Here is a 22,552-nt window from a genome sequence, read left to right on the forward strand (position 1 = left end):
AAATATTTTGAAAACCCTCTGAAGAGTAGCTGTGTTGCCCTTGTGTTAGCTTGTTATTTTTAATGACACAGTTCAAGGATGGTATCTTTTCTTCAGGCTTTGAGTGTCTTTAGTTTTTCCTTGATTCCCTTAAGCAGCTAAACGATTTTAAGTGAGACTTCTGAAATAGAGGGTATTGATGTTAACTATTGTGTTGTAGCCTACTCCAGTGGGCGCCGTTCAGCAGGATCCTGCTCTGTCCTCAAACAGAGAAGCACATCAACACAGAGACAAGATGCAACAATCCAAAAATCAGGTTTGCTGCCCTTTCAGATTTGAAATGTCTAGATTTCCTTCTGTACTACCTTCTGAGAGCTTGAACATATTTGGCGGTTTACCATGCCCAGATGATAGCTTTATATGTGTGTGTATATGTGTGTGTGTGTGTGAGCGTATACACACATGCAGATAGATACCGAAGGATTGAAATACCTATTTTTTCTTCAATAGACAAAAAACAGATTATATACACACCCATATTAAGGATTGAAGATACATAGATTTGCAACAAATAAACCTACTCTTTACTGTTTACTAGTTTCCCTGTTCACTAGTTTAAAAGTCATATGAAAATGTGTAATCATAAATTTCTAATTAGCGGTATAAGTTGGTATAAACTTTGAGAATATTTGATATTCTATTAGAATGAAAGTATTTGGATATGCTGTTGGAATAAATTGTAATAGCGGTTGGTATTTCTAACTATAGTCTGATTTAGTGGAAAGTAAGGAAAGTAAGGAAAACAGTGTGACCTGTAAGAAGTTGTTGTGTAATGAGCGGTTAAGAGCTCACTCAGTCTCTGGAATTGGGTAGACCTGGATATGACTTGATCCTGGAGAAATTACTCTGTCTTTCAAAGCCTCAGTTCTCTCTTCTGTGAAACAGAAATAGTGATTGTTAATTCCTAGCATAATAGTAAGCATTCAGTAAACCTCCTCTCTCAAGGCTGTTATGATTATTATAATAAACTCATAAATAACTATGTTGCCAAGCAGTGTAAGCTCGATCACATGAAACGTGCTAATATAGTACCATGAAGGATCACTGAATATGTGGCATCTATAGAAATTTTATGGAGAAGATGGCTTTTGAGATGAGCCTGAAGAATGAAGGGAATTTTTAAAGGCAGATGAGGCACAAGGCCATTTTGGGGGAGAGTGAACGGGGTAAGATATGAAGCAGGAGTTGAAAAATGTAGAGTTTGAGGAATAGTGAGCTTTGCAGTTTGCTTGGAGCCGAGAGTAGGTTTGAGGCAAAGCGTAGAAGATAAACGGGCAGTGAAGAGTGTGTGTTTCCTGGGCAGGGTAATTGAAAGCTGTTGAAATTTTTGTGAAACGAAGCTTTATTTAACCCATCTTTGACCTGAAACATTTTGCTAATTTGGGTCTTTAGAATTTTCAGTTATAACCCTTTCTGGGGAAGGATCATGTTAACACATGATCCTTAGCCTTTCTTCCTCTTCTGTCTTTTATCCCACTGGAGTTCCATTGAGTTAAACAAGAGATGAAAATCAAAGGAAAAAACACAACTTATTAAAAATCATAGCAAAATAAAGTGCTCCATTTAGGGGATATTTAAAACCATTATGCTTTAACGTACAGCCACTTTAAAAAGAGTAGTTTTAGAATTTTGCCTTAGAAAAATTGGGACAGGAACCGGTCTTCTATAGAAGTTACTTCATATATAAATTACTACTCGTTGATAACTTGAATACTCTGGTAAGGTGCTGCCTATAGAAGGAAATGGCTCCAAAGCCCAAACTTAGGATTGGTGTTTTCTAAATCACAATTAATTTCTCATTGGGATGAAGAGCAGTAATTCATGTTCTCTGGAAATCACTACTTGAGCTATTAGGTATCACAGTAAGTGAAGTTCTTATTGTCGAGTACAGTTAGATTGTAAGTATTTTCAAGTTTAACTTCTATATGGTTTAGACTTGTCTTCCTAGCTAGATTGTAAGCTTACTGGGGGTAGGAACCATATTTTGTGTGTGTGGAGTCCTTGTTGCACTAAATGTAGGGAGTCGAGTTTTGTTTTTTGTTTTGTGTTTTTTCAGGAAACCCGTTAGGGTAGCGTATATATTAAACTTGAAACCTGGCTATGCAGACTGTCCTCATAATGGAAAACTCAAAAACGTTTCCTAAATACCTGTGAAGCAGTAGACAAATATTTCAGTCCTATGAGAAACCCAAAGTTGACAGTCGCAAAAGAACGTGAAATTGAACGGCTGAAATGTTGTAATGTCCCCAGATACACAGTTTGTAACCTGAAGTTGATGGTTGAAGTTGCGGGTTTCCTGAAATTTTAGACACAGTGTCACGTGCACGTGACAGTGGATTCTGAGGCGAGGCTGTCGATAGAGCTTTTACTGTCTTCTGAATGCAGCCCATGACCCTCTCATGTCACCTGTCGTTCTGGGCAGCATGGAGGTATTTGTCTCTATTTCAGCAGCATTTTCCTTCTTTCTTCTTCAGATTCATTCTTATCTAATTTATCTCAATTTAAGCTACACACCTGCCAGATTTGGGTCATGAACATGGAGGGTTTAATGAAAAGGCCGAGAACTCTTGTAATTGTTTTGATAGACATACTTCATGCCATCTCACACTTCGTACATAACTTGGCCTTGTACAGTTTGTTTGGGAAGCTTAGTGGTGGAACATTTATTCATTGTGCTCCTTGCACTTAACATCTCTTCCTGCCCAGGGTTGCTCTGGCTACTGATAGGCTCAGGCTCCCGACAGCCTAGTATACTCGGTGGATTGTGGCACGTTGTTCTTTTTTGTGGCAAGTTTTTCTTGACTTAGGTTGAAAAAGAGAGGAAGAAAGGAGGACTGAAGACTTGAGAACATGTGTAATTGTATTAAGGAGCTAGGTAGTACTATGGGCAGAGCAGAGCAGTTGGCTCTTGAGTTTGAATCCCTGCTGCATTTTGCAATTTCTGTGATCTTAGGCAAGTATTTAAAGTCTCAATCTCTTCATCATTAAAATGAGGATCATACTCTGTATCTCAAGATGAGATAACACCTACAAAGAAGCTAATGCAGAACCAAGTTGTAAAAGAATTTTAAATATTTTATCCCTTGCCCTTCTTTTTATTAGTGTCATCCACATTTTCCTGAAACGTACACACTGACCCCTCTTAAGCAACTCCTGATTCTGCTGGTAGATTATTAGTTTGTGGTTATTGCCATGCACATTTGCCGAGTCATGTAAAAGCATCAAGAATTATCAGCCTGTCCTGGGAATGGGTTCCTTAATTTGAACCAGATAAAAAGAGGTGAAGGAAGCAAAGGGATTCATTGAATAAGTAGGAGTGTCAGTGAACAACAACAACAAATTGCTCGTCATATACATTTAGTGTTCTCTATAACACTGTTCCCTTTTCAGAGAGCTTTTCTGTTTTCTCATATTAACCTCACAATCAGAAACATGGTACTAAGCAAGAGAGAAAGATTTTTTAGGACCTAAGTACAGCTATTTAAGGACTATCATTTTTAACATTGCTAGAAGTAGTCCCTCATCAGAAAACCAAGGGGGACCTCTACTGTAAGAAAATAATACTGGATGGCATCGTAGTACTTCTGTGATTCATTTGGAATGCTTTCTGGGGCACATCATTTTTTACCTCCCTGGTTCTTTGTTAACTTCACTTATAAAATTTAAGGGTGGAGCCCATGGTATCTCAAGTCCTTTCACTTCTAAATTCTATGGTTCTGTTTTACTTCTTGTGGTTGATCAATACCTAATAGTAGCCATTTAACTAAGAACCTCTCCACATCCAGTACGCAAAGGTAACTGCAGCTGTGATTCAGAATAGTGAGGGTATTTTAAATTTCCTTTTATACATTTGTTTTCTCTATTATAAGGATGAGATGTTTAACATATTGGGTTTTTCTTCTTCCACGCATGCCACATGCATTAAATAAATGGCAGTCGGCAGACCACAGGGCAGCTTGGGACTCCCAGCAGGCAAATCCCCACCATTTGAGAGCTCACCTTGCAGCAGACAGACATGGTGGCTCGGTACAGGTATTTTCTGATTTTTGCATGAGTGATTATTTCCCAAATTTATACAACTAACCCTTTTTTGAAACTCATGGCATGACTTCATATCCTAATGAAAAACTTGTTGCTGAACTCTCCATAATCCTATTCCTTTGTATTTAACCAAAAAAGTGAAATTAACATGGCCTAGAAAGACCACCAGCGAGAGATACTACGATTTTACCTTTGTTCATTTTTGCAAGTATAATCAACAATAGTTAGGTAAGTCATACTCACAACAGGTTAGAAAGACAAACTGTACTGTGTGAAACATGTGTTAAGCTTGATTTTCCAATAATAAGCTCAGTCTTTTTTAATGTAATAGAACACTTTCATATCTTTTTTCCCTTTTGTTGATTTTGCCTTCTTCAAACTTAAGTCAGCTAAATAGATACGAAACTCTTCCATCCTTCATACTCAGAATGTACTTTCTGATTAACTGGTCAAATAAACATGACCTTAATTTTTATAAAGGTTTATTTTGTTTGTATTTGTAGAAAATAGCAGATGGAGAAAATAATTTCAAGGGCAAGTACTTATTGAATGCTCCCTTCAACTTTCTTTATAAAAATTTAAAACAGTCCTTCATTTATTTATTTATTTTTGATGTGTTCGTTCCCGGACCCGTTTACTGTGCACTTAGAGATAGTTATATCTTGCCCTCTCATGCCCCCTAAATTTCCATCTTTTATGTGTATTGTAGAAAGAGAAAGGTTGCCAAGTCTTTTATTTCTTTTAAAATGCCAGCTTAAGGTAATTTAAATGCTGGTTTAAAGTAATTGAGATAATAAATGTTATCTCAGTCCATTTCAATTTAGAACTTTCTTTAAAAGTTTTGACTTTTTTCCTCCACGTATTTCCACTTTGAATAATTTTCCATTATGCTTTACCAAATTTGCATTTTTCTTAGTGTGTATCTATATATATTTAGTTTATTGGAGCTCTGCTCTGGATTTTAGTCTTTCTTGCTTTGAATTCTAAAAATCCATTCTTGATTAAATCTCCTAAGTTCTCATGTTTTTCTCACATTAAATCTTAGAGGCAATTTAAATTACGTAACCCAATATTTTTATAGAACTTTGGAGTATGTGGAACTTTCAGTCCTGCGTAACAGAGATATTTGAAGAGTTTATAAAAATTTAGACTGAGGGACTCAGAGACAAGGGTGCCTGAATTGTAAAACTTTATTATGACTCCAATTCATATCCTTGGAAAAGTTAATGGAGCAAATTACATTTAGTTTCATAACACAAACTGGATTGTGTACGTGTCTGTATATGTTTACACGTTTCTAAAATGTTCTTTGTTACAATAGCAGGTGTCTTGCTCAGTGTTCAGGGATGTCACAACAGTTAAGACACTATTAGAAAGCTTTCCTACCACTTCTGTGCCATTACCACTCTTGTATTTTCTTAGTTTCATTTTACTCTGTGGGATTCCCAGAGGTAGCTCATGGGATCTCTGGACAATCAAAGGGTGAATGAGTTTGATTGTGGGCTCATGACTCTGGTATTTTATGTTCTCTTTTTTCATATGTTCCCAAAGAGTCGTTTCAACTCTGGTTCCTTCTCATCCCCTCTTCTTAAAGCTTCTCTTCCTACAGAGACTACATCTGGCTTTATCCTAATATGTAATAAGTGATCAGTTTTACTTCCTAGAATTCTGTATTCATAAGTAAAACAAAAAATTTTCACTATTTTCATTGACTTCCTGAATGTATTTTACAACGCTGTGTAAGCTGACATGATGGGACACTAAGCCAATTTGACTCCTGTGAAAAATTTACTGGCAGAGTAAGTAGGCTCATGCCTGAATCTTGTTCTATCCTAAAATATTGACTTCATTTATGCTCTGTGTCCTCCCCACTTAAAAAGTTGAAAAAGTTACAACAGGACACTTGTGTAATTGGACTAATAAAATTGTAATTTAAAACTAGTAACCAGAGGAAAGAAAGGTGCCTAAAATCCGAGGTAATGTGATAATTATAATAAATGAATACTACGTTTGTTTCTGAACAAAGGAATCTTGTCTGATAAAGGGAAGAGATAAAGAGAAAAACCTTTTTGTTAATACGCAAGTGTGAGGATAATTTGCCTTGAGATGCTTTGTGTGATGATCATTACATGACCCATTGGACAAAAGTTTCCAGTGTTGACTTCTTATGGCAAGTAAAAAATTGCCTTCAACAAATATTAAGGACATGTTATCCAGTAGTTTCTTAGGAAAGACGTTACCATAATAAGTAAAGAGCTCTCTGGTGTTAAGTAAATACAGTACACATTTAGGATATTTGGAAACAGAATCAAGAGTTACCCCAAGTGAGCGATTTGGGGCCCATGGCATCCATTCTGCACCTATCACTGCACCCTTTTCCTGGAACTCCGAACTGCTCTCAGCAAGGCACCTCAAAGCGTTCCAGGCTGCTTCCGGTTGACATGCAAGATGAAACCTCTTGCCATTTTGACCTACAGAAGGATCCTCACTTACTCATTATTTCGCATGCGCTTTTAATAGGAGCTGAATAGTGGAGTCCAAATATGAACGCCTTGTTTTTCCAGAATTACTATATGCATTACAGATCAAACAGATAGGTTGCCAAGGTGATTTCACTGTGTTTAAGAGCGCAAGCCCTGGAGTCAAATTCGAGTTCACATTCTGTGCCTTATATTATTCATCAGTAAAACGGAAACATTAATAATGCCTCTATCTCATTGTTTTGTCATGAGAACTTAAAAAGTATTTAGCATAGAAGGTGGGGCTTATGAAATACTATATACTAGAATAATCTGTTGCTTTTTCAGATTAAGAAATTTGAGTAGTGTCTGGGAAGTGAAGTCTAGTGGTACAGCCCAAAGAATGCATTGTCAAAGTGGGATTTATCTAATTTTATTCAATATCTTTAGTGTAATCATATTAATTCACTGACCAGAAGGCTCCAGCTATACATTGGATAAACTTTTCCCACTTGAGAGATTAAAAATAATATTTAAGTATCTGAGGACTTTATTTTGCATCTGTTTGTGGCTTATATGTGTTTTGGGAAAGTTCCCAGGGCAGTCAGCTTGTGCCCCTTTCTGCTTCCTTTAGAATCCTTGGTAATAAATATGGCTGAGAAGCTTAGACCCATTACTTCCAGTTTCTTGGCCATTACATTATTTTGCAAATTGATGTAAATGTCTACTAGGAGGTGCTAGGCACCCTGCTGGAGTCTTTGAATAAAAAGGAGGAGTAACAGATACAAGGTGCCTGTTCCCATGGACCTTTCAGTCGATGGGGAGGGTTAATTAAACAGGCGGTGTGATAAGTGGAGAAAGTACAGGGTGCTCTAAGAATGTATAGGGAAGGACCTAACTTGGATTTTGTAGGTTTAGATTTCCTGGAAAAAGCAGTCTCTTTTTTACCTGAATCTGTGTTTTCACCTGTTTTTAACGTGCAGAATCAGTAGGGGTTACCGGTTGAAGAAGGGAGAAGGGTCAAGGGAAGACGGTCCCAGGCAAGAAAACAACACATGTAAGGTTGTGCAGGGGAGAGAGGCTTTACACTAAGCGAATGACTACCGTCCATTCAAGCTGGTGTGTGTGTTGAGAAATGAGACTGAGAGGTCAGCAGGAGAAAAATCATGAAGGACCTAACAGGTCCTGTTATTAAATTTGTACTTTATTTGAGAATGTTGGGTGGCCGTGCAGAGATAAGCAGGATAACCCGATTAGTGTTTTTCCTAAAGGAGACTTTTGCTGGAGACTAAACTGGAGGGAGGAGAAGTCTAAGGCAGGTCTGGCCGAGGGAAGTGATGGGCAGTGGAGATGAAAAGACGGGAGAGGTCTGGAGAGATACTTAGCAGGTAGAATCTAGTTTGGTGTTGGGGGCTGAGGGAGGAGGTAATGTCATTTAGCCCTTTTTGATCCCTTTCTGCCTGGCGAACCAGGATCTCCAAAATGAGCTTTTATTTATTTTTTATTTATTTTTAAAAATTTTATTTATAGAGAGAATGCGCAAGCAGGGGAGGGGCAGAGAGAGGGAGAGAGAGAGAGAAAAATCCTAATCTTCACTGTCAACACAGAGCCCGATGCAGAACTCGATCTCACGAACTGTGAGATCATGACCTGAGCAGAAATCAAGAGTCGGATGCCTACCCCACTGAGCCACCCAGGCGCCTCCAAAATGAGGTTTTAAAATGTACCACTGGCAGCAGGCAGTGCTCATATCGCATCCCCTGGGAGCCATGCCAGTGGCTGTAGCATGACTCCCTGGACACCAGGCCACCTGAGAGCCTGGTCTGGAGAGTGGACAGGTGGTTTCTGCCAGAGGGAGGAAGACAAACGGTAAGGGGGCTCCTGGCAAAGTACGTGAGATGGCGCAGCTCCTGATGGTTTGGAAATCTCCTCTAGTTGTACAGCCTTGGGTTGCAGTTAAGGAACTCCGTGGCTCCGTCCCCCTCCACCCCCCCACCAGGGGGGAAGGCCAGAACCGCAAACAGTGCTGCTGTGTTGTGCAGCCAGGTCCCGGGGATGGCCACGAAAGCGTGACAATTGTCGTAGCGGGCGCTGTGATGTTGTAGTCAGCGTGACGCGAAAAATACAAATGCAGGTGATGATAGCAGGAAAGAGACAAGTGTCTTTTGACAAGGTAACATGTATGGTTACAAGTGTCAGGAGTCAGTACCACATCGCAGTCAGTCCTCCGTTGTGCCCGTCGTGAATACTGGTCTGTCTAAAACACTGCAAATAACCAGTGTCAGCTTTCTTCATCAAATCTTTGAAAATACGGAGGTACTGTCAAGGGGGAGGAATGAGTGACCAGTACAGTCCTATCTTTCTGCCCTGTTTTCCAGGGCACTGAAATCTGCTAGGGGGAGGTTGTGCGGGGAGAGTCGTGTGCCTTCAGGAGATAAGCCATTTCCAGCTCAGCTCCTTCCGTTTATCTCAGGAGACTCTTTGTCCCGGTGCCACTGGGGTAAATCCGCATTACAGGTTTGCTTTCAGATTCCGCTACCGTAACATTTCCCGTAACATCTCTAGATCCTCGAGTACTCAAAGAGTAGAGGGCTCTGCTTAGGACTTGCATCAGCGGAAGTGAGATTGAAATCCATTTTGGTGCATCTTTACCGAAAGTCCATGAGGATGTCCCTGTGCCTTCAGGATGTCAGTTGGAAATATCAAGAACATCAGTTAGAACTGTCGCTCTAGGTTTTAGAATATGTAAGAATGTTGGTTCATGTGGTAGGTGTGAACCCTGACCAGGTCCAGTCATCTCTTTGGAAATTGTTCTAAACTATGTCTTCATTTCTTAGTGTGCTTTCTTAACAGATGACTTTTAGAAAAAGCTTAGGGCGTAAGTGAGATATATAACATTTCAGTATTTCTAGTATATTTACTGGCTGGATGGAGATCTGGTTAATGAAGACAGAGAGCCTGTACTATGCACCTGGCAGCATGCTTACCATAACTCAGATAGAAATTAGGAAGGTGGTAGTATAACTCGTTTGTATGAGGTCACTGGATTTGGAAAGTAAATTAATTGGCCTTCTAAAGTCATTGATGACAAAGGTAGCGTGTGTTGTCTTTGTACTCAAAAGTCTATGAGAAGGACTTCTTTTGGAATCAGGTATAGTGGGCAGCCCTTAAGTGAACCATCACTTATCTCCCACACTTAGCTGCAGGCTGTTTCCACATTCTCTCCCCTTAAACTCCGCTTCATCTGGTTGCCTTCTTATTTCTTTTATTTTTCCGTAACCTCTTAAAATAAAAATTAGACTGAGTTTCTTATCACCGTGAGACTATCAGAGAACATTCCTTTAAGAACAGCAAGAACAGGGGCGCCTGGGTGGCGCAGTCGGTTAAGCGTCCGACTTCAGCCAGGTCACGATCTCGCGGTCCGTGAGTTTGAGCCCCGTGTCGGGCTCTGGACTGACGGCTCAGAGCCTGGAGCCTGTTTCCGATTCTGTGTCTCCCTCTCTCTCTGACCCTCCCCCGTTCATGCTCTGTCTCTCTCTGTCCCAAAAATAAATAAACGTTGAAAAAAAATTTAAAAAAAAAAAAGAAAAAAAAAAAAGAACAGCAAGAACAAAACACCCTGTAAAACACCTGAGTTATTTTTTCAAATGTCAGACTTGAAAGCAGCTGTCATCTTAGATACGCTTTTGTTACAAAAAATCAGCCATTGGACGCTAATATTTCGTGGACTTGCATGTTCTAGTTCAAGTTATAATTGTAGAAATGTCGCATAAATGAAATCATTCTTTAGAATTTGGTTGATGAAAATCATTTGTGTATATGTGATCGATTTAGGTCTCCAGGAATATAATGACATAGCATTTATAATACTATGTCTTTGGGGGTTTTTTTTGTGGTGTTTTGTTTTTTTGTAAAATCCCCCTTTGCAAAAAGACCTTACTTTTCTTTTCTTTTTTTTTTTTTTATTTATTGTTGGGACAGAGAGAGACAGAGCATGAACGGGGGAGGGGCAGAGAGAGAGGGAGATACAGAATCGGAAACAGGCTCCAGGCTCTGAGCCATCAGCCCAGAGCCTGACACGGGGCTCGAACTCACGGACCGCGAGATCTTGACCTGGCTGAAGTCGGACGCTTAACCGACTGCGCCACCCAGGCGCCCCAAGACCTTACTTTTCTTAAGTGAAAGCAATTTTACTGCCCTGACATAGTCTTATGTCACCGGTATTAAGTAGGCTGCTTTTATAGGAGAACTCTGTTACCATGTTGCTTCTCTTCTTAGCCTGGGATGTTAGCCTCTTCTTAGAGAGTTAGGGAATCTGGGAAAGCAAAGAAAAATTACATTAAAGAAGGACATAATGGAGGATGTTATTTCCTTCTGGTCTGGTTCTGGTTGACCACGTGGAATGAGATTGGAAACATTTCAGTGGAATAAAGCTTATTAGAGTCAGGTATGACTTTGTGGAACTGAAGTAAGTCGGATTATATAGTCAGCATGCTCTTACAGGTGCTCTTGCTGGAAATTTAGAATACATGAGGTGTAAATTTTCAATTATGCCACTTAAAGTAAGGGAAGACATGTTCGAGGAGCTGCCTATAGGCTGAGACCGGATCCGTCCAAGTGTCTAGGGCTGTGGAGCACAGAGAAGGAAGAGAAACCTGTGACTATTACGTGGAGAGAAGAGCTGTGGAAATTGTTCAGTGAACTGTTTATCTTCTGTATGCAAAGCATCCTGAAAATTACAGATAGTGGCGAGTACAAGAGTACAAGATAAGAATCCTGCTCTCCTTTGTAATTCAGTGTAGGAACTCTGACGTTGTAAAAATTAAGAATAAAGAGCTTAATTACGTTTGATAATTAGAGCAAATAGCGACTGTTACGTGTTTTCAGAAAGAGGGAGAAATAAAGAGAAAAAATTGCCTTGGAACTCAGTAGAATGCCAGGAAGGAGGAAGCTGGTGTCTCAACAGGGGGGCAGACTTAGAAACAAATGGGAGTGTTCCTCTCCTGGGGTTGGTTGTCTCTGAAGATGACCTGGGTGGTTTTTGTGTGTTTTTCAGCCGTGGCCACAAATGTAGTGTTCATTTGTAGGTAGTAGATCCGCATAGGATATAGGAACCTCAGCCTCCATGATTCCTGCATTAATCTAGATTTGTAGGTTGACGCATAGTTGCTTTTCCTGGCATGTCGTGACCTCTTATTAAGTACATGTGAACTAGTGAAGTTTCAGTAAAATGGGGGCTCTGTAAATGGACCCAGTAGCCAGCTGTCAATGTGGTGTCCAGGCCCATGATACGTTAACATTATTTTTCTTATGACGAGGTCAGGTGGGGGAAGCAGCAGCCTGATTCTTCGCTTTTGAGCCTGGAGTCCAGTCTGGGAAGATGGTAGGGGTTACTGGAAATTGGAACCATAGATACAGGAAGAGAAGCACATTTAAGAGGGAGTGTGAGAGGTTCGATTTTGGAAGTACTGAGTTTGAGGTACCGAACTTGGTCTGAGTGAGTGTGTGGGTCAGTGGTTGGCTCAGCAGGTGCTTTACGTAGGGGTTGTGGCTGAAGCCACGAATGCAGGCAACACTGGCAGAGTAGTTGTGGCCGCCATTCATGGAGCTCGTATTACATGCCTGTCACTGCGGTTTACATAGCGATTCCGTTTCATCCCCGTATCAGTCTTGTTAAATAGATATTCCTGTTTCCCATTTCATAGTTGAGCACACTGAAGTTCAGCACGATGACATATCTTTCCTGGGTTGCACAGCTGTTAGAGCTAACTTTTGTTTCTAGACCCATCTTACTCTAAAGTACCAACTGGTGCTAAGTGATACAGAAATGTACAGGAAAATGCGGACCGAGCAAAGAGCAACTGAATCTATTTTCTAGGAATCGGTAACCTTTGAAGAGCAATCTTAATAGAAATCTGATGTAGGGACAGAGTACAGATTGTAGGAAGTTAAGGAATGAGTGAATGGCAGATGAAAGTGTTAAGACTGTTGTTTTGAAGAAGTTTAGGGGAAAGCAAGAAATAGGATAGTAAGATGACTTTGTACGACCAAGAGGATTGGGGAGAATGTGGGTGTTTTGCCATGATTTTTATTTTGTTTCAGGATTTCACTCATCCTTGCATGCATTCATTCATTCATTCATTTATTTCAACAAATATGTATTGACTTCTTGTTCTGTGCCAGGTATAGCAGGTAGATATAGAAGGGAGCAGTACAAAATTCTTGCTGTCATGGAGCAGGAGGAGGTGGGAGTGGGTGTCAGTCCACATAATCAGAGGATCACCTCTGAGTAAATGCTATACAAAGAGTTAGCAGTAGAGTATAACGTGACATAGTGTGTCTGAATGGAAGTCTTAGATTGTGTGACAGAAAGGGCCTGCTTTAGAAATGTTCTCTGAGAATCTGAAAGATAGGAAAATGGCCATTCAGCAGGAAGAGAGTTCAGGCATTGAGATGATACCAAAGCCTTAAGGCAGGAATAAGTTTGACATACTGGATGGAGGCTAGTGAACAAAGGAAAAGGTAATAGGAGGTCGAGGGGTAGGCAGGGTTCAGACGTGGCACTTTGTAAATTGGGGTAAAGAATATGGATCTTTATTTTAAGTGAAACGGAAGGTTGACCCTTGAAAAGATTCAAGCAGATAATTATACGTGATCTGATTTCCATCTTAAAATGAGCGCTCCGGTTGTCATGTGGCCTGTCCGTTAATGGAGGGTAGGGACAGGTGAAAGCAGGACTAGTTAATAGGTTGTTGCTCTCATATCCACAAGAGATCATTGAGGTGGCCTGAACCACAGCCCTGGTGGTAATAGAGGTGGCCAGAACTGATTGGTCTGGGGCTGTGTTTTGGGGGAGGATTTAACAGGCCTCGCTGATGGATGAAATGTAGGGTTTCAGTCTGAGAGTGGAATCACAGTGACTCCTGGATCAGGGCCCTGACCAGCCAGGTGAAGGAGTCGGCAGGAGGCGAGGGAGACCCAAGCAGGGGGGTGCAGACAGAAGCACAAGGTTTGTCGGAGGGAGCTGTATGGATGTTCACAAAGGGACCAGTTAATGCCGTAGCCAGGTGCCTAGGGAGATGGGCACACCTGGGGGAACTGATGGGACTGGAGCACAGGAATTAGCCTTAAAAATAGAGGCAAAGAGACAAGACAGAAATTTCAAGATGAAAAGGGAGTTAGTTGGAAAGCCAATATTGGATAGCCTTGATTTTTCATACAATATTAGACCTGTTACTTTATTCAGTTATGAACAACTCAACTACATACTAATTGTTTTGTGTTCTTCGTATTAACTTTCTAATTTGCATACTTTAATCTTAATTTTTATCATTGTATAATCTGTTACTTTGTGTATATGTAATTTTTTTTTTTTCTTTTCGGCAGGTTGTAAGTTCGACAAATGGAGAGTTAAACACAGATGACCCCACCGCAGGACGTTCAAATGCACCCATCACAGCCCCTACGGAAGTAGAAGTGATGGATGAAACCAAGTACGGATTTGTTTTCCTTCTTTGTTCTTAAACTATGCATGTTTGAGAATTATAGTCATTTACAAGTATTCCTGGAGACTTTTTTTAAGGGAATAGGTGCATGCAAAACAAGTGACATTTATAGTTATTTTAACCACTAAGTTGAAACTAGTGCTATTTCAGTAAATAAGTTTTACAATACAAAAATAATTATTTAGGAACTGTGCTCAATTTCTTACTTAGAATTAACAGCCTGTTTTTAGCATTTTATTTTTAGGAGCGTTGATGCATGAAAATTATTTCCATAGGATAGATGCTCGTTTTTTTCTGTAAGCATAAGAATATTAATTTTATAGTATGCTGCATGTGTTTATATTAGTTTCACAATAGTTCTTCTACGAATGTAAATGATAAAGCTGCTTGGAAAAAAATTAAGCATGAAAAACAATGTGATGTTTTCAATGTGGGCTACTTCTGATGATCTCTTTCTCTCTCTCTCTCTCTCTCCCTCCCTCCCTCCCTCCCTCCCTCCCCCCCATTCCCTCTCCCTCCCTTTCTCTCTCTTTTTTCCTTGTATTTTTTTTCTTTTTCTTTTTCTTTCTTTCTTTCTTTCTTTCTTTTTTTTTTTTTTTGTGTATAGCTGCCAGAAAGTGTTGAACATGTGGTGAGTTTGCAAGTGTAGGCAGGCAGAAATAGCTCCCTTGACTGTCATTTCAAAGATTTTTGCTTTTTTAAAAAAACATACCTTTCAACATAGAAATTATAATTGGTAAAAGTTGTTCAAAAACATTTGGTGTCATTTATTTGAGGTCTGAAAAGCAAGAAATAATTGTTTGAGGAGCTCTTTTGCCTGCTGCAACTTTTTTTTTTTTTTTTTTTTTTTTTTTTTTTTGCTTTTTTGCTTTAAGTGACATAGACTTGGGGGCACTTTTTAATTGAGTAGTTGATAACACCCACTCTGCTTGTGCTTGTGCATTTGTTTTGTAACACAGAGGCTTTATTTGCTGTTTAAACAGAAGGAAGTTTGAGTTTTAAGCTCTCTCTTTTCCTGTTTGTAATTTTTAATTCCCGTAGCAGATCCCCCACCCTCACCCCTGTAGTGTCACTAAAACCATATGTCATTTACTAATTGTGTTGCCATTGAATATACATGGAATACACTGATACATTTCATGATTAACTCTAGAGAGAGAGTGTTAGGGAAGTCCTCGTCTAAATACTTCCTGCTACATGCAGATATTATGAAAAAAAAATTCTGTTAGTTGAATTAATGTTGAATTTAAACTATCCTCTGCTTTTTTCTTTTTTCTAGTCCTAATGCCATGTTTAAAATGTTCCTCTTAGTCAGGGCACCTGTGTGGCTCAGTCCATTAAGCATCCCACTCTTGGTTTTGGCTCAGGTCATAGTCTCGTGGTTCATGGGTTCGAGCCCCATGTCGGGCTCTGTGCTGACAGCTCAGAGCCTGGAGCCTGCTTTGGATTCTCTGCCTCCCTCCCTCTCTGCCCCTCCCCTGCTTGCACTCACTCTCGCTCCCTCTCTCAAAAATAAATAAGCATTAAAAAAATTTTTTTTAAAGTAAATAGAATGCTCCTCTTAGGGCACCTGGGTGGCTTATTCGGTTAACTCTTTGACTCTTGGTTTCTGCCCAGGTCAAGATATCACGGCTTTATGGGTTCAAGCCCCATGTCAGACTCTGCGCTGGCAGCGGGGAGACTGCTTGGGATTCTCTCTCTCTGCCCCCCTCTCTCTGTCCCTCCCCCCACTCACGCCGTGTCTGTCTCTCTCAAAATAGATAAATAAATTGAAAAAAAAAAAAAAGATCTTGGGGCACCTGAGTGGCTCAGTCGGTTAAGTGTCCAACGTTGGCTCAGATCATGATCTCAAGTTTTGTGAGTTTGAACCTCGCCTTGGGCTCTGTGCTGACAGCTCGGAGCCTGGAGCCTGCTTCAGGTTCTGTGTCTCCCTCTCTTTCTGCCCCTCCGTTGCTTACGTGTGTGCGCGCTGTCTCTTCCTCACACAAAAATATTAAACGTTAAAAAGAAATGTTTAAATATGTTCCTCTTAGTTTTCAGGACAAATTTTGAGTCCACCTGGGGGTAAATAAAGAAAGTTCCTTAGATTAGTAAATTTTGGAACATTCTTTTCATATCCGAGAGGAACCTTACATAAATTTCAAAACAATGCTTATTTGCTGGCTGCAAGCTCAGGAAACTTCTTTTGTGAATATTTCTTTTTCAAGAGCCGTAGTGATCAAGTATCCGTTTTTATCACTTGTGACTACGGCCCTTATTGACAGTCTGACTTATTTTAGTGGATTTGAGGGTATAATTAGCCACATACTTGGGCACTTTTACATCAAGAATCAAAACCGCAGTTGATGTTTGTGCAGACGTAAGCTCACTTACAAAAGTAGGGTGGCAATGTGTCACGGTGGGGAGCACGTGTCCTGTGCAGGCAAGCACAGGCTGTAGAACCCTGCTTATGTCACTTACAGTTACCTTCTTGAAGCGTACTTCTCGTTCTGCAGAACGAGCCTATGAATACCTCCTTCGTAGGCTGTTGAGGAGACGAATGGGGATAAAGCACCGCTTGTTTGTCTGGTGCGTGGAGGGGGCTCCGTAACTATCCCCACCCTATTTATTCCTCCGCTTCCGGCTGCCAGTGACCTTCCCCATCTCTGTGTTCTCGGCTGTGTGCTTCTTCCATCAGTGTCTCATATTTTCACTTCCATACCCACCCTCTTCGCTGAGACTGGCCGTTCTGTGCACACGTCGTGCCAGACACCTGCTTTTAGCCAAACCGATGACCTTTTCCCGGTTTATTTAATCACCAGTTACACTGCTTGGATTTTAGAATATCTGAAACTGCCCTTGCCCTTAAGTCGATTGCACACCAGCAGGGAGGATTTCAGTGTATCCGCATGCGTACGTAATTTGTACGTGATAACTACCATGAAAAGGTATAAAAAACCTGTAAGGGCTTACAAAGAAAAGCCTTACTTACTGCCAGGGTGATCAGAGCACGCTTTCTGGAGGTAGCTTGGAAGAATGGCATGGTGATTTATTTCGCTGGGATGGGTGTGGGTGTATATGTTGTAGGTTTGCGTTTCTATCTGTGTAGGTGTTAGAAGATGAGAGAAAAAGCAAGTGTGGTGGGAAGGTTCTTCCTGAAGGAAGGGTCCTCCGTTGCCTGGAGATTTGAGTCCAGGTTCCTTGGCACGGTTGGCCCCAGGCCCTTCATCCCCCTCCTAGTCTGGCCTCTGCTTGTCCTGGCCAGCCCCATTCTCCATTTTGAACACTATTCTGTGGGTTCTTTCAGTCTGCTGTCGGTATATTGTTCTCTTGACCTCTCTCCAGCTTCTTGAAACTTCTTGAATTTCTTGAAAGCAAGACCTTTTTCATCTTCAGATCCCCAGTGCCTAAAACAGGATGATGAGTTATTACTAGATAATTGCAATTACATAATGTGGCGTATCCATACAATGGACTGACCATTGTTTGCTGGCCACGTACAACACCGAAATCAGGCACGTGATGCTAAGTGAAAGAAGCCAGGCACAAAAAATACCTCAGGATTCCATTTTTGTGAAATGTCCAGTTAGGTCAATCAAGAGAGGAATCTAGTCATTGCCCAGGGCAGGGGAGAGGGGGCGGGAGTGACTGCTGATAGGTGAGGCTATGTGGTTTCTTTTGGGGGCAGTGAAAATGTTTTCAGGTTTGATTGTGGTGACGGACGCAGGGCTCTTTGAATATATTAGAAACCACTGAATTGTAAGCTTTAAAAGGGTGAGCTGTATGAGATTTGAGTTGTATCTTAATAAAGCAGTTATTAAAAAAAAAAAAAATGGATAGCAACCCATGATTTCAGTAAAGCCTTCCTGCAGATGGGCTACAGAAATCCTCTGAACTTCCCTGCCTCTTCACTGGCTGAAAACTCTTTCACCACCTCGCATTGGTTTCCCTTTAATCAGGGTGACTGTTACACTCATACCTTCTTAGTCTGTAGTGAAGACACGAGAGTGTGTTTTTTCCTAAATTGCTCATCACCTGTCGAGAATTCTCTTCCACACTGCGTTTCCAGCTTCCCCTCTTTCTTCTTCTCTGTGACTGACAGAGATCGCCCTCACCCCACCCTATTGATTATAATTTATTTTACATTGGGCATTTTATTTATTTTTGAGTATTTATTTTGAGAGAGAGAGAGAGAGAGAGAACAGGGGAGGGGCAGAGAGAGAGAGAGAATCTCAAGCGGGCTCTGCACTGTTAGTGTGGAAGCCAACTTGGGGCTGGAACTCACAAACGGTGAGATCATGACCTGAGCCGAAATCAGGAGTCAGACACTCAACCGACTGAGCCACCCGGTGCCTCTGGACATTTTCGCGTCTCAAGGTTCGATACGTGATTTCCCAATGATGGAAATTACACTGTTGTCCAGCACATTAAATGGCTCCTTCGTTAGTGATGAGATTTCCCTTTCTTCACTGTATCAGAGAGTTTTTTGTTTCTTTTTCAAGTTCGGTGATACAAATGGTAGCGCCCTTATCTTTCCCTCCAGGAATTTAGGAACACAAGGCTTCTTCTGGTTTAGTTACTGACTTTTTAAGGATTATGCCATTGTCTTGTTTCATCTCCTTTGCTGTCTTTCCCTTTTGCAACATTTGCCGAACAGTTACTGCATATTTGGTAATGTCACGATGAGGAGGAGAAGTCAAGGCCCTGCTGTTCCCTTAGAAAAGATAGCAAGTACCCAGTAACTGGCAAGTGGTAGTCCTCAGTCCTGGCTTTGAATCACAAGCGTCTGGGGAGTTTGCAGAATAGGCCAGCCCTCAGGCTGCGCTATCAGTTTCCGATTTCATTGGTCTGTGGTGGAGGTCCGGCTGGCAGTACTTTTAAAATGCTTGCAAGCTGATTCTAAGGAGCAGCCAGGATTGAGAATCATTGGCCTAATACCAGGTATTCCAGGATTGGCCTCTAGGATATGGTGTTACTGGATTGAAGAGACTGGAGTGTGCACTTCCGGCTGAGAGATCAGAGACCTCTTCCTGGGTAAGGGCACATGGGTCCCGGTTCTCGAAGATGAGTAGGTTTGGCAAAGGAGTTGGATGCAGGAGACAGGGAGAAGTGGCCGAGCAGCACGGGAGCGAGGAAAGAATGAGGCAGGTGAGAGGAGTAACCCAGGCACGTACAGAGTGTGTGAATGCATTGCAGTGGGAAGTCGTCTAAGTGCCTCATCGCAAAGGACTTTTGTAGGCAAGTAAAAAAAAAAAAAAAAAAATAGACGTGATCGGTTCTCAAGACAGAAGAGCAAGCTGTGGGTTTTAAGCCAAGAAATGGTACCATCAGATCGAGCCTTGAGGCATTTAGTTGGGCAGCACTTTTGAGGCTTATGTCATTTCCTGGGGCTCATTACATTCTATAAAATCCGTCCGCCCTCCCTCCTTCCCTCCCTTGTGTCGTATGGGCTGCCTGGACAGGAAGCTTGATGCAAGGTGAGACCAAGAGGGGAGTGGAAATAGATCGGAACCCCATTGTAAGAGCCGTGTGGGCTTAACATCTAGACCGTGGAGAACCATGGGTGAGATAGTAAAGGCAAAGGGCAAGGGCATCCCTAGGAGACAAGTTTGGATGATACACTGGGGAGAAGAGGAGACTTAGCCTGGACGTGTGTTAAGAGGCTCTTAGCAGTGGTGGAGGCCACAGGTCCTGGAGTAAGCTGGCACGAGAGGATGGCCCAACTTTGAAAGTCATTTCAGACTTGAGGGACCGATTGCCCGCGGATGGAGAGGAAGAAGTTGAAACTGAGGGTAGATCTGTGGTTCCCAGTTAGCGTGGTTTTGTGGATGGACTTGGGCTTCTGTCTAAACTCTTCTTGCTTAACTGGTCAGTTCGCATGTTTTCCATAAGGGATCCAGATATATGAAAGTACGTTTCATTTATAGATCTGAAGGGAGAAAATCCTTTGTCAAGGAATTAAAGATACGTGTATACTCATCGACCCCGATAAGGAGAGCCTAGGCTCCAGAGTCCTAAGTGGGACGGGTCCAGCAGGTACAACACAGTCTCGCAACCGAAGGTGGAGACAGTGAGTTACTGCTGAAGGGACAGGTAGGAACTTCAGATCCAGACAGAGCAACATGGGTCATTTTCTGGGTAGATGTGAGAAGAAAGGATCTGATGTGGATCTCGGAAGACAGTCACATCCTAGAGGAAGCAAAGAGGCATTGAATAAAGGGGAATTGGCGGTATAATGTCCCAAGCAATGCCTTGTCCCTTGTGTTTTCCTCATAGTTGAGGACTTTGATCCGTTATGATTTCCTGTTTACTACCTAAACAGTATTTACAGCGACAACCCTCAAGTTCATCGGAAGCAGCATCTACCATTTATTTCCAAAGAATTTAAGAGTAGAGGTGTGGCTTCAACGCTTTTAGGCTAGCTCTGGAATCATGTGAGAAGCATGAGCCTGACCTGGGAGAGCATGTTAGCTTGCTGGAACCGCGTAGGCATAACCAAGAAAGAGCCAAGAAAAAAAGAAGCATTGACAAGAACATGATTTAAATGTCTGGTAAGCTTAATCCATCTCCCCAGGGTTGTCAAGAGTGGAGATCTGAAGAGACTGCAAATGAGGTGTAGACTAATAACATAAGAAAATAGAGCCCCTGAGCAGCCTGGACAAAAAATGGGCTTAAAAAATGTAAGGGTGTGGCCAATTTTCTAAGGCCAGCTAGTTGAATTCAGTGACCAAAAGAGCTCGCTCCCCGCATCTGTGAGAGCTTGTGTATGTGCACATTCCTGCCGTATTGGCTGTTGTTTGCAGTTACTGTTAGCAGTAACTTTTTCCTCTTTCAGCTGTACCAAGGGTTAAAATCACATGGCCTCTTTTTACACATTTGCCTGCACTCATATAAATTGATGCCTTGGTGGCCGCTCAGTGTCTCCAGCCCTCAGCCCATAGATTCTGGTCCAAGGACTCACTGGAGGTGGAGGAGCTGGAGGGGACACCTGGCAGGTACCATGTAGACAGAGCGGTGCCACTTGGGATTAGTCTCCTTGAAGAATCTGGCGCAAACCGCTTTTCCCCAGAAAAGCTTCCACAGGCACCAAAGTCTGCATTCAGTGAGATTTCACTAGGGCTGTGGGCCCCAGGTAAGAACTCTCGCTTTAGAACATGCTTTGGAATTTTGACTCGGTTCTTAGGCTAGGAGTTGCGTCTCTGAGGCAAGTCCTCCACTTTTTATTCGATAAAGATTTTGGGGGGATTTTTGTGCCCATTTGTGGGGCGTATCTGTGAGTAACCCCTTAAGAAGCTTACATTCAATGTAAGATAATAAGAAAATAAATAAGATAAATTCAGATGAGTCCTGAGGGCGGGGGAGGGGGCGGGGGGGGGGGACAACGTAAAATGGTCACGTGACAGAGTGGCCACGTGGGAGCAGTGCTGTTTTAGATTGAAGGGAATTGACACGAGACCCACTTTCTTAATCACTAAGACTGTAAATCATCCGTTTTGGTAATGAGCTTTAAGAAACCAGCCACAGGTTAAACATCAGTTTTCTTCTCAACTTCTACAACTGCAATTCTTCTTCTAGAGCATCTGGTCTATGTGGATGCATTCATAGTGCATGCAGCAATGCTGCCCTCTGGTGGTAGTGAGTTAAATAGCATGCCAGCTTCCCTGGCAAGTGTTGTTTCAACGGTGTACTCTTTACTGGTGGGATTTATTTTTAAAAAATAGATGTCTTTTTAAGATTGCTTTTTAATTTAAAAGGTCTCTACCGTTATGATTCATTTGAAAATTTTATTTAGGCTCAAGTGAATGCTTGGGCTGGTTTTCTGTGTTAAATAATACATAATTGAAGGAAAGATTACCTAAGAAATAGGAAGAACTTAGCTGTCTGGTGAATTAGAAAGAAGATTAAATGTCACTAGGAAAACAAGTCAGACATGGTGAATTGCTAATAACAGAAGTGTGAGAAATATGGAACTTGTTGATCAAAATATGTATTGCTTTAAATTTCCTGCACCAAAAGGCTCGTTTAAAACAATTTTTAAACACTTCTTAGAACACCTTTTCAGCAGAAAACTTTTAAAAGATTGTAGTTTGGCATTTGAAAAGACAAATGACAGTATTTAAGAACAGTGAACATTATCAGAACTTTATACTAAATAAATTTCTATTGAAATGTGATCTTGTTCTTAAATTTAATATTCTAAGTCTTTGGTCTCTTCTCACTATCAATTAAAAAATTTTTTTTTACAAGATGAACATTTTATGACTCTTTTCTAAGTCCTTTATTAAGATATCTTTTTTTTTGACTAATGGTTTTCATCTCTAACACTTTTACTTAAATAACTTTTTTTTCACTTTTTTATTTGAGAAAATGTATATGTATAACACCCATTTGAGAAAGTATTTAGGTAGCTGATAGTTACAAGACATTTTTATAAATCCAGGAAAAATCTATTGTACCTAGAGCCTTCTTTTCTAGAGGTAGCTCTTTTCAAGACCCTTGATGGGGTAATTTATCTCTGGTTTCTCTGGT

At 41.2% G+C, this 22,552-nt stretch overlaps 1 protein-coding gene across 14 annotated transcripts in view; it reads left to right on the plus strand.

The window, feature by feature from the left end:
• Positions 1-22,552, plus strand: part of CSNK1G3 (casein kinase 1 gamma 3) — a 106,577-nt gene that overhangs the window by 79,377 nt on the left and 4,648 nt on the right. For 7 of the 14 annotated variants that reach the window (XM_045058295.1, XM_045058289.1, XM_023254710.2 and 4 more), the window contains 4 exons: positions 200-295; positions 3,976-4,071; positions 13,926-14,032; positions 14,652-14,675. In XM_045058295.1, the coding sequence (XP_044914230.1) occupies positions 200-295; positions 3,976-4,071; positions 13,926-14,032; positions 14,652-14,675 (323 nt within the window). The remainder of the gene's footprint in view (positions 1-199; positions 296-3,975; positions 4,072-13,925; positions 14,033-14,651; positions 14,676-22,552) is intronic. The other 7 variants (XM_045058322.1, XM_023254728.2, XM_023254730.2 and 4 more) reach the window with 5 other exon arrangements.

This window comes from Felis catus, chromosome A1 (genome assembly GCF_018350175.1).
Source record: "Felis catus isolate Fca126 chromosome A1, F.catus_Fca126_mat1.0, whole genome shotgun sequence".
Lineage (NCBI taxonomy): Eukaryota > Metazoa > Chordata > Mammalia > Carnivora > Felidae > Felis > Felis catus.